Genomic DNA, 13,282 nt, shown 5'->3' on the forward strand with positions numbered 1-13,282 from the left:
GTCCCAGTTCTGCAGGAGATGTTTGGGTTGCTCTGGTCATGGTTGCATACGCTCGTCATTGAAATTAACTACAGGATGTTTTTGTTTCAAATGTATTTTTTTCAGTCAATGGAGTTTGTCACATCATTTCTCGTGTTCTGAATGGCGTGCAAAGTCTGGAGTTTGTGAGACTTCTATACGCACAATTATTGCTGGCCATTCAGAATTGAATTGAGAATGCATTGCGATTCCAATTCAAGTCCTGAATGCATGTTTCTGCACATGAGTGAACTAGTTGTGTCTTGCCGGTGGCTGGGTATTGTCTCTCTGGGCTCTGAGGTGTCATGAGAACAACAAATTAGAGTTTGAAAACCCAGAGGCTGTAGAAGTGCCGCCTGCTTTGAGCTGTCCGGTGATGTGTGTGTCTGTGTGGGAGAGATTGAATGAAACAGCGTGACTTTCAGCTTGCTTTCTTCACCTGCAGTATCAGCCATGTTGGGCCAATATCTGAAAGCAGTCCTGCCAGCTCCAGCAGCGAGAGAAGCAGGGATAAAGCCATGGAGAGTGACAACAGGTGGGTATATGTGTGTTCGTTTAGATTTCAGGAGGTGTAAAGTACAAAAGTCTTCTAGTTCTTTTTGTTTACACATATGTTAGCATCTGTTTACACATGTGTTAGCATCTGTGCTCTGTCAAATGCAAAGCTTTTAAAGTGTACTATATTTGATATAGTGTATACACTAACTATATTTGGTTAGTGTAAGTTGACGTGTACTTGTTTCTTAGTACACAGTTTCTTAAACCATTTCTTAGACCATTAAAATAAAGTGTTATCCAATAATATTCCAATTGTGAGACAATGATGGACAAAGTTATGTGGATACACTGCAAAAAATGCTTTTCTTACTTTTTGTCTTGTTTCTAGTCCAAATATCTAAAAATTCTAGGAATTTTCTAGGCAAGCAAAACATATTGTCTTGTTTTCAAAAATAATATGCCAATATTAAGTGAGTTTTTCCTTAAAACAAGCAAAATAATCTGCTAATTGGGTAAGCAAAATAATCTTTTTTCTTTAGACATAAGATTATTTTGCTTACTCCATTGATAGGTTATTAATCTTGTTTTAAGGAAAAACTCACTTAATTTTGGCATTTTATATCTGAAAACAAGAAAGTATGTTTTGCATGTCTAGAAAATTCTTCTTGATTTAAGAGTTTTTAGATATTTGGACTAGAAACAAGACAAAAAATTTAAGTAAGAAAAGCATTTTTGCTGTGTACTGTACACATATACAATATCTAAAATAAAGGTATGAAGCTATCATTGAAGTAGTAACTTTTTAGGTATTAATATGTACACCTAATGCACTAATAACCATATTCTCAACAGCAGTGGTCTCAAACTCTATTCCTGGAGGGCTGCAGCTCTGCATAGTTTAGCTCCAACCACCTTTAACTCACACAAGCTTAACAGTCTCTAGTAGTCTTGATTACACATTGATTAGTTGAATCAGCTGTGTTTAATTAGGGTTGGAGCAAAACTGTGCAGAGCTGTTGCCTCCCAGGAGTTTGAGAACTATGCTTAACAGGGTTCCCACAGGTCATGGAATTTCTGAAATATCATGGGATTCTACACTAGATATTAAAAGTCAGGGAATTTTTCAGGGAATGTCCAAGTCATAGAATATCAGGGGGTTTAGTTTGTCATTTTAAATTTTCTTACCATTTAGTTTTTTTTTTTTTGTACAGATTTTTTTTCACATTGTTTAACATGAGTTGCATATTGTTATGTTTAGGCTATTTTTCACATAAGACTCCATAACAACATCCAAAGTCCTGTAGGCCTCAATTGTTTAGGTTAAGGTGAGTGTTCATGACTCCACCATAAGAACGAGACTGGGCAAATTAATTTCCCTTGTCAACCCACAATCGAAAGTCATGAGGCTGAACTGTTAAAATACACTTGTGGCTGTTTCTGCTCAGTTCTCAGTTCCCTTTTGTACTTTGTGGGGAAAAAATCTCTTATTTTTGCGACCTAAAATTGCTGATTTTGCATTCCCTACTGAAAAAAACTGCTTAAACCAGCCTAGGCTGGTTGGCTGGTTTTAGCTTTTCGACCAGGCTGGTTTTAGAGGGGTTTTGGCCATTTCCAGGCTGGTTTCCAGCCATTTCCAGCCTGGTCTTAGTTGGTCACACTGCAAAAAATGCTTTTCTTACTTAGATTTTTTCTCTTGTTTCTAGTCCAAATATCTTAAAATTCCTAAATCAAGAAGCATTTTCTAGACAAGAAAAACATATAGTCTTGTTTTCAGAATTAATATGCCAAAATTAGGTGAGTTTTTCCTTAAAACAAGCAAAATAATCTGCCAATGGGGTAAGCAAAATAATCTTATGTCAAAAGAAAAAACAAGATTAATTTGTTTACCCCATTGGCAGATTATTTTGCTTGTTTTAAGGAAAAACTCACTTAATATTGGCATTTTATTTCTCAAAACAAGACAATATGTTTTGCTTGTCTAGAAAATGCTTCTTGATATAAGAAATGTTAGATATTTAGACTAGAAACAAGACAAAAAATCTAAGCAAGAAAAGCATTTTTTGCAGTGCAGGCTGGAAGATGAACAGCTGAAACCAGGTTGACCAGCCTAGCCAGGCTGGGAGCCTAACAAAACCAGCTATGTCCAGCTTCAACCAGGCTGGTTAAGTTGGTTTTAGTTGGTTTTAGCTGGTCATATTTCAGCCTGACCAGCTAAGACCAGGCTAAAAATGGCTGGAAACCAGCCTGGAAATGACCAAAACCCCTCTAAAACCAGGCTGGTCAACCAGCCTAGGCTGGTTTAAGCTGAATTTTTCAGCAGGGTTGCCACTTCTCAAAATTTGTTGCAATATTTTTGGCATTTCGTATGTAGTTTTGGGGTTTCTGTGGCTGTGCATTGCAATAATCTCACATGATGCATATAATGTGGCTCACACACCTAAAGAAAACCCTTATCTATGACAACTTGAAGAATCGCACAATGGATGAACACTTTCTATACTTCAATATAATAATATTAAATAAATAACAGTGAACTGTGTCATAGCTGCCAAAATCTATGTGAAATCTTTAGCAATTACAAAAACTTATTCCTCTAAATGCTGTGCTATTTGCTTGATCTCCTTTAAATTCAGCAAATACAGAATTGTAAAGAGAATCTCAGGAATCTGAATGGAACCATGTCTTAAGATAGCAGTATGGACCCTTAAAGTATAAATGTGTGGAGGCATTGCCTCTGTGGAAGCCTGTGTACCTTTATTTTTAATAACCTATTTTATTTTTAACCTTTATAAAAGGCCTTTTGAGAATGAGATTTTACAATGCAGTTCAATTAAGTTGTGAAACACTTCACTGTACATTTTGTTTCAAAGCTGCTTTAGAAACATTAGTGTTTTACAAATCCCTTAGCAAAATAGTCAGAAGAAAACTCATTACAATGGTAAACTAAATAGGATAAAAACCTTGGGAGATAAAAAAAATTAGAAAAGAAGCCAGTCAAGCCCATGTATACACATGGAAACCAGGCATCCATAAACAAAGATCCAACTGATCACATGCAATCCAGCCACACGCTAACTATAACTTACCTTTTGTAACCACTTAGCACTGTCCTAGCAACCACATAGGTCATCCTAGGCACCATGTAGAAACACTCTAACAACCATCCAGAAAACAATTTCTTTAAATAAAGGGACACAGTTCACTAACATTTCGGACAAAAAAAGGTTTGAAATTTATGTATGATCTTTATTTATCACACATCAACTTAGCTACCAATTTTAGGTACTAAAATCGTAAGGATATAATGACATTTTATTATGTTCTTAAAACGTTTAAAATTCCCCCTAAAAGGTGTTTAGACAATGTATACACTGCAAACAAACAATAAAAACAATATTGTTTTATTGTTTGTTTTATGGAATGTCTGCAGCAATGAGGTGATGCCCATAACACATTTTCTGTCAAGGACAATAAAGTTTACTACTACTACTACTACTAAAATTATAGATTTTTTTCAATGTTATATTAATGCTCTTAGAACGTTATTATAGACAGTAATATAGCATTCCGTCCACATTCTATTAATGTTCTATGGATATTTTTCAAGCAACATTCCAAAAACATTATTTTATAACATTATTTGCTATTGTTTACACAACTTTTAGCCTTAATTGCAGTGCAGGGGAAAGTAACTTTTGAAGTAGTGCATTACATTATCGAGTTACTCCCCCAAAAAAGTGACTAGTTGCGTTATCTAGTTACTTTTCATGGTAAGTATATTCTACTTTTTTGTCTTATCAGTGTAGTGAAATAACTATCCATTGATGCAATCCCCTTTTCCTTTTCTTCCATGTGTTTAAAAACAATCAATGCATTCTCTCATTTAGTGAGTGATTCAGTGTGACTTTATTTCAATTTAACATTTTTTTAAAAAGAGAATTAATTAAATAAATAGTAACTCGCAGTACATTTTTAACAAAGTTACTCAAATATTATTACTGATTTTTTTTAAAAGTAATGCATTACTTGTTACTTAGAAATGTACAATTATTAAATAACTTGCATTACTTGTAATATGTTACTCCCAACACACTTTACTTGGTTCTTGGTTCTATGATTGGCTTAATAGTGATTTAGCTGTCTCTGTTAACCCTCTCATGCGGTTATGCTTATCCAGACCTGTTACCTGGGACAACTTCCTGAAGGAGAGTGCTATCTACATTCTGGCAGCAAGGCCCAACAGTTCAGCCATGCACATCCGATTGCCACTCTAACCACGGCCACACAGCCTAAGACTTCCAGAGGGGCTTCCCGGGTCCAGTTTCACGAGAAAGCGGTGCTGAGGACTTAACCGAGAGTCACATGAAAGTCGAAAGCAAATGAGTACCCCACCACACTCAAAGACCGTACAAGCCATTGACGGATCCTTCCTCTAATAACACAGTCTAGCAACACATTGACAAATCCAATGCTCTTGAACAATTGCACATATATCACCATTTCAGAGTTGAGCTTTGACGAGCTTGTATTTTGTGACCAAGTAACTGTTCCGATCAGAGAACCTGCTGCGATTTAAACACTGTCACACGTTAGCAAAATTACAGCACCCGTATTTGCATAGTGTTTTTGATGTTAATGTGTCGTACCATTTTTTGGGATTGCGGCTCTAGCTGAAGTAGTTTCGGTATCAAAGTGAAAGGGGTGGTTGAATCAGTCACCACAAAATATGAATATACTGTAAACAAAGTGGGCAACGAAGGTGCCACAAGGGAATCGTCATTACAAAAACACCCTAATGAGGCTTCAGATGTGAGATGCTATATATATATATATATATATAGAAACTATATACAGTCTATATACCTATATATTATACAAATTATTGTCTGTGTATTTATTCCCATACCTTCAGGGATGGATTATGGACCAGTACATGAGCTTCCAGACTGCCTCAATCTAACACTTTACTGACAGATGGGATTTGAAATGACGATACAGTCTATAATACAATAATTTGACTTTTCTTACACTGACAAGAAAGACATAATAGAGGTTGTATTTCTTAGTTTTTTACTTCGTTGTTGAATTTTTGAGTGAAACAGGTTATTTCATCAGAATGTTTTTATTTTTTTTTTATTTTTATGTACTGTATGAGGAATGAATTGTGAATATAATCTTTATTTTGAAAACCTAGTGAGCTGCCAACTTTAGCTGTGTTTTAAAAGGCCAAAAAGGTTAAAAAATATTGCAATTAATTGAAAATATTTCTGATTGGGTATATTGCAAGAAGATTGCAGGTTAAAGTCCTTGCTGGGTCAATTGGCATTTCTGTGAGGAGTTTGCATGTTCTCCCTGTGTTTGCGTGGGTGCTCTGGTTTCCCCCGCAGTCCAAAGACATGTGCTATGGGTGAATTGAAAAAACTAAATTGGCCATAGTGTATGAGTGTGTTTGGATGATTCCCAGAACTGGGTTGCAGCTGGAAGGGTACTGCTGCATAAAACATATGCTGGATAAGTTGGCGGTTTATTCTGCTCTGGCGACCCCTGATAAACAAATGGAAAGTCAAAGGAAAATTAATAAATGGTTTATTGCAGCTTTGGTATACTGCATTGTTAGCTCAGCAACATGCTAAAGCCAAATGCTAGCAAATTGAAATCAATGGTCTTATGAAAAGATACATTCTAAGAAATCTTGTTTTGACATAAAATGCTTATGATTCAAATCTAAATGTATTTACCCAATTGTATTACTCTTTTTAGTGTATATTTGTGGTCATTGGAATATTGCTTCAAACGTTAGCAACATGCTTATTCTAAAAGCTAGCCTAATTATGTTGACATACTGTATAGCCTGTTGAGTTTTCCCCAGATTATGCAATAAATTCTGCAATTAAAATGTACTATTTTACCCAATATTGTTTTTATTTTATTATAATTTTCTTTGTTTGCTTAACAACATTTATTTCCAAACATTTTTATGCTAAGTGTTATATTTTTCAGTACTAAAAGTATGAACTGCATTGGTAAGACTCCTTGCTAGACCTGTACTGCATTTCGTTGCCTTGTACTTGTACATGTGTAATGACAGTAACATTTAATCTAATCTAATCTAATCTGATCTGATCTGATCTGATCTGATCTAATCTAAAACTGCAGAAAAGGAATTTGCAATTCAAGGTACTTTTTGTTATATATCATTATATATTCTCAGAAATGTACAGGAGTTCTCACTGCAGTGGTACCTTTTCAAAAGGTACATACTTGTACCTGAAGGGTCCATAATGGTACCTCTAAGGTACTTTTAGGTACACTTGTGCACTAATATGCACCTTTGAGGTGCCACTGTGGACTCTTTGGGTACAAAAATGTATCTTTTGAAAAGGTACCACCCCAGTGACAGCTCCTCTACCTTTATTTCTGAGAGTGTATGTATTCGAGAATACCTTATACCTATATTGTGTGATTTAGCATCACAGCATCATCACAGTTGCTATGAAAAAAGCTAATCCAATTGGTTACTTTTAAGGGTTTCAGGTCTTAAAGCAGCTATGTTAGAAATATAAAACAAAGCAGCTCACTAGGTTGATGTAAAATGTGATTTTAAGTGGCTATAGTGGAACATAAAGTTCTAATTAGATATGATGAGAAATATGTTTTGTTCTTTCCTCATTAATGCGACCAGATGGGGCTTTGCAGGACCATAATCCTTCCTTTATTACCTTGTGTCATGACTTGTTATTTTGTTTTTGATTTTATGTTTCTTTAACTGACTAGTTTCTGAGTTTTTACACTTTGTCTGTGAAAATTGTAACACTTGTAGGGGTGACATTGCTCAGTGTTTACCTAAAATAGCTGATGTAAACATGCAATCTTCCAAAAGACTGAAATGCTGATTTGAAAGCAAGAGCCCTCAAAATGTTCATAAACAGGTTTAAATTGTACTGCCTAAACAAACTCACTTGCTTCCCCCCTAGTTTTTTAGTGTATTTATGTTGAAATTGTTCCTAAATCTGGTGTGGATTAAACGACTTTCTAATATCTAAAACCTTTTTTTAAATACTTAAGCATAAATCAAATCACACTCCTGTAATATGGCATCTGGTTTTACACGTATTATATCAAACTGTATGAGGGGTATATACAAATCCACTGGTTTATATGGTCATATCCACTGTATTTGCTTTTAGAAAGTTTGTATTGGATTGCTCAAGGCAGTTATTTCAAGGGACTGTGCAATACTCTGAGTTTTGCTGATAGTGCTGGAAATAAACGCATGATGTTAACTCCAAAAACTACAGCCAGGTTTTGTGAGTCATTTACAGTATAAAGAACACAATCACAGCTGAGTCTGTCTGTCTGTCTGTCTGTATGTATGTATGTATGTCTGTCTGTACGTATGTATGTATGTATGTATGTATGTATATATGTTTTGTGGGACTGAGAGCTGTTGGAGCAAGGCTGGGGGCACAAGTGTTACCTGTATACTACTCTTGTCTTGGGTCCCACAGAGGAGCTTCTGCAGGATACATGGAGGGTCAATGACAGTGATGGACTAAAAAGGACCTGGCCTGGATCATTAAAGGGTTAGATGCTCAGAACTTGGAAATTCTACCATGATTGAATCCTCCTCAAGGCATTCTATATATATAGATATATGACCTTCTATCAGTTGATTCAAATTCAAGTTATTTAAAAAAAATGACTGTTTTTTTTTTCATGGTCTACACGGGCATTGGTTGTTCTCAGCAGTCCAAAAGAAGTCTAATAAAATGCATTCATCTATAAAAAAAATGTGTCTGATATGTTTTATGTGGCTGATACCCTTCTAGTTGAAACCCAACACTGGGAAACACCCATACACTCTCACATTCACACACACACTCATACACTATGGCCAATTTAGTTTACCCAGTTCTCCTACCACATGTCTTTGGATTGTAGGGAAAACCGAAGCACCCAGAAAAAAACCTAGTCGAACACAGCGAGAACATCCAAACTTCACACAGAAATGCCAACTGACCCAGCCGGGACTTGAAACAGTGACCTTATTGCTTATAAATGGAAACACTTTAAGCTAGTCGAACATGATGGAATGTCTGCTGTCGTACAAACTCCCGCACATTTTTTTTCTTAGATCGAGATCAGTTGTGTGGAAATTGATGAAGACAATCTTAGTGTCCATTTATCCCTATTTTCATAGTTCATGCCTTCTTTCCTCAGTGTTCAATTGTGTTCAACTGTGTTACATTGGTGCCAAACCTAGGAAAAAGAAGGAACATACTGTCAAAGAACCATCACTGCTGAGAGGAATAGTGAGGGTTGGGAGGACATGCTAGTGGAGATGCTGGAGCGACATGCCAGGAAGGAGAGATTCACTCATTGTCGCCACCAGGTTATGAAGGGGAGGCTGTTATTAAAAAATGAATGGAGAGGTTTCTGCTATCCAGCTGATGCTAAGGCCTGCTGTTGCTTGCTGTTGTCAGGAGGAGCAGATTAAAGGCCCAGATACCCTGCAGGCACAGGACGTAAACATGACATCATATTGAAGTTGTACACCAACCGGATTTAGTTTGGAAATGAAAATCGGGTAGACATCAGAATCCAACATCAGGCCGATGTCAGTGTTCAATGTCCAACCTGAAATCAACCAAACATCAACTTAATTTGACGTCGTTATTGGACATCAAAATAACGTTGTCCTTAAATCTTGGCTAGACATTGAATTTTAGTCACCTAACGTCATGATCTAAATCTAACCTAATATTAACGTCTTATGTCAAGTTCAGACCGCATGATATTCAAAGTAGTCGTGTTACAGATGTTTTCACACTGCATGACTATCTGGGCTATTGTTTTGTCGCTGCTTGGTTTTCACTGCAAGATGGATCGGCAACAGGGGCTTTCACATTGAATGACTTTACAGTAGGAAGAGTCGCCGACAACTTCATCCAAACTATCTCACAACCAAAAACACATAGTGAATAATATCTTTTGTTATTAACTACATAATGAGAAAGAAGCCTTTAATGGGGTAGAAAATGTACAAATTTCCTCACCTAGGTTTGAAGGGAATTAGCAATTTCTCCTCAACTTTCTTTTTTTGACCTGGTTGTGATATTGCACACGTGACACGTCAAACAGACACGGGTGCTCTTGCCAAATTTCCTTTAGATTTTCCTTAATTTCTTGCGTCCAAATAAACTGAAAAGAAATGCTTTTAACTTCTTCCCCAACCTCCTGCTGGCCTGCAGGTACACACACACTAGTCTGGTGAATGCTGCTCTCTCATTGGCTGTGTGTGATCACTTATATTATTTTTAGTCAAAACTCATTTCACACAGCATGATTTGAACCGCCGACAGCTCCAGATATTCAGCATGCCAAATATCTCACATGCATCGGCAACTGATTGGCAATTCTCCCAGATCGCGTCTTTGATAGTTCACAATGTGTGATCGTTACTCGAGTGATTTCATTCATTTGTCTAAGATTTCTCAAAATCTGTCAGCGAGTCAATATCGGGGCTAAAATCATGCAGTCTGAACTGTATGATGTTGTGTGCCTGCTGGGCATACCTTTAAATATGATAGAAAAAAACTGAAATTTTATAATTTAAAACAAAATCCAGTCAAAATGAAGTTCGAAAGAGTTCAACAGAGCAAACTTTATGTTTAAGTTTGTTTTAACATCTCCTAAAGTTTGTAAACACCTTTGAGCTATTGGTCCATGGTGATGATGCAATCAGAGGGTGTCCTGCAAACTCTGTCTTTTTTAGTGTGCTTCATATCCACAAAGTTTAGAGTCAGGACAGAAGCATCCAGCACAACAACACCAAGTAAACAACATGAATGAACTTGAGGGTCGATTAGCAGAGCTGGTACAGTTTTCAGCAAGCATTTTTTTGTTTTTAAAAGATGTCTAATAGATCTCTAAACATAGTCATCTTGGCTAAAACGAGGCTAAATTTGGGCTTTCAGTGAAAAACTAGTAGATGTTTAAGAATAGACCAAAACCAGACTAGTCATCAAATAAACAGAAATGAATGACTGCACATATAAAGTCTGTCTATTTGACAGCTAGTCTAGTTCTGGGCTATTCAGATGTCTATTAGAAGTTTAGTCTTGTTTTAGCCAAGTTGTCTACATTTAGATGTCTATTAAGCACAAAATTGTCTGCTGGGTTGTATTCACACCTGTACTACCGTTCACTGAGACATTTAAATGACTCTTGAGTCACACACTGGAAGATAAGCACATCTGCCATGGGTGATAACGTTGTAAACATTGCTCCATTCAGTGTCTGTCCACAACAAATCAGAAGTAATTTGGCATGCCGTGGTGGTACTTCTCTCTGGATAAGGCTTTTTTGCCATAAGTGAAACTGCTATTGTCTTAAATCTGCTATTACTGTTGTGTTTAGAAGTCTACTTGAGTGGCGTGGCACATTTACAACTCCACCTACTGCAGTGTGGGGGTGTTGGAAATTTTATAAACAGTTTATGTCACCCAACCACTTCTAACTTCTTTTTGACCTTAAATAAAGAAAAAAGAACTGTATTTGAAGTATAGCAGGGCCCTAAGAGAATAGAGTGATTCATTTCTTGGCACCCATAAACAGAGAAGCCGTTACTGACCAACGTGGGGGTGGATGAGTCTGGACTTGTCCACCAAGGGATGTCCAGTAGGGCCGCTTGGCATCCCAAATATGTCTCTCTACATCAATTCATCCTCTTTTCTCTCACCTCAGATGTCCTTTAACCTAGGTGCCGTCTGCTCCATGACTGGAGGGGTTGGAAAGTTCAGGGACGAGACCTGTGGGAATGAAGCAAGACTGCTGGCATGAGTGGTGCTTTTTGCAAGCTCTTTCCTACAGGGAATTGAAAACATGTTCACATTTCTGATCACGTGACATGTCATTATAAATTGTAATGTGTGATTGTCGTGGCTGATGATCTATAGAGTATTTGCCAGAATTGAACTGCTGGGGATGGTGATGGCCCTAATAAAGCTAATAAAGGTTTACCTCAGAACACTAAGGGAAGTTGCAGTAGCAGGTGTGACAGACATGGCCCCTGGCAGGGAGCTTTTTACACATCTGTGAATGCAGTGCCACTGCCTCTGCTGTCCCATGGGGCCTGTCCCACATCTGACATTCTCTAGAAAATATCAGACTGCCATTTGGAACAATATGTTGAAGCACTCCAAGTAAACACATTTTAGCTTAGGGTGTATTAAGTTGTTCTTTATTTCCATCACCCAATACTAAGCCATGGTGTAAGCAGCTCTGGACTAGAAATTAGTCCTTCAATTTAGCCAGGATGCAAGGTCAAGTCGACCAAACCACAGTTGTGTCCAGAGTTTTTCACATTAAATATTGCAAACTCGTACTCCTGGTGATGTCAGTCTGGAATCTGGCAGTTCCTGACAGCCCCTTCCTTTGATTCCCAGAAGAGGTCGTGTCATGAGCGGTGATCCATTGAGGTAAAGACGTATCACTGTAGATGCCATCACTCATCAGGTGTTCTGACAGTGAGGAGGAAGAGCGTCTGGCAGACTGCCGACCCACATCATTATGTGAGGCTGGACATAAGTGTCTCTTCACCCCTCATCTGATGCACTTATAGTCCATCTTGGCACATCAGTAGCTGAAGTTTCAACATAACGGCGTTCAAACCAACAGGGTTCATTTAAAACAAAAATGTGTAAAAAATCAACAGCTAGCTCAATGCATTTTAGCACATACTGCAAACGTAGTCCAGACAATCTGCTAAAATTCAAGTTTAGCATAAGAAAGGCGAAGAAAGGTAATTTGAAACATGGCAGGGTTGTTGATGCTAGATGGACTGCTCTGAAGTATTCTCAAATCTGCTGATTCACCATGATTTTCACACACAACCATATCCAAACCTAGGAGAGGTTCTCAATCCAACCTGGGCTGCTGTCGACTGACTGACTGACTGACTGACCAATCGCCTGAAGCACCTCCTTCCCCAAATCCATTTCAATTCAGTTCAGTTCAGCTTTATTTGTATAGCGCTTTTACAATGTAGATTGTATCAAAGCAGTTTCACATAAATGGTCATAGTAACTGTAATAGTGTAATTCAGTTTTTAGTGTTTAAGTTCAGTTCAGTTTAGCTCAGTTCAGTGTGGTTTAAAATCATTACTGAGAGTTTAAACACTGAAGAGCAAATTCATCGATGCGTAGCTCTACCAGTTGTGAAACATGCAAGCCAGTGGCGACAGCGGAGAGGGAAAAAAACTTCACCTGATAGGAGTGAAGAAAAAAAACCTTGAGAGAACCAGACTCAGTTGGGCACAACCATTTTATTTTTTAAATCCAACCAATAGTGTTTTCAAAAGCACAGATTAACCCACCCACTTAAAAAGCAATCCAGGAAAAGGAAAGCTCTTGCCTGATTTTTTCCACATTTTCAGTTTTACTACATTCTCACCCTGTTATTTACATGTTTATTTTATTTTTTGATCTCTGTTTTTGTCTTACCTGCTTTCTGGAACCATTCTTTGCTGGTTTTGAAACCCGTCATCGTTGTCAACCCCTCTCTGCATCGCAAGTCCACTGATGTACACGGTAAACTACTGGACAAACGATACGGAGGTAAGCAGTCAGCTGGTATGCATGAAAAGGAATGTCATTATACTGCTCTGTAGCATTTGTTTTAAAAACAAAATGCAGCCATATTTACTTCTGGCTACCTAATTCATAATTTCCAGAAATGCATATAGTGCTACATTTTCAGAATGAAC

General features: G+C 37.4%; 1 protein-coding gene across 5 annotated transcripts in view; it reads left to right on the plus strand.

The window, feature by feature from the left end:
* The window catches only part of phf24 (PHD finger protein 24), a 67,495-nt gene extending 59,687 nt beyond the window's left edge, over positions 1–7,808 (plus strand). For 2 of the 5 annotated variants that reach the window (XM_087270422.1, XM_087270423.1), the window contains 2 exons: positions 464–553; positions 4,694–7,808. In XM_087270422.1, the coding sequence (XP_087126548.1) occupies positions 464–553; positions 4,694–4,790 (187 nt within the window). In that variant the 3' untranslated portion in view covers positions 4,791–7,808. Of the gene's footprint in view, positions 1–463; positions 1,153–2,476; positions 3,487–4,693 lie in introns of those variants that run through there. The other 3 variants (XR_015500956.1, XR_015500957.1, XR_015500959.1) reach the window with 3 other exon arrangements.
* Positions 7,809–13,282: the final 5,474 nt, after the last annotated feature.

This window comes from Danio rerio, chromosome 10, assembly GCF_052040795.2.
Source record: "Danio rerio strain M-AB ecotype USA chromosome 10, GRCz13ab, whole genome shotgun sequence".
Classification (NCBI taxonomy): Eukaryota; Metazoa; Chordata; class Actinopteri; order Cypriniformes; family Danionidae; genus Danio; species Danio rerio.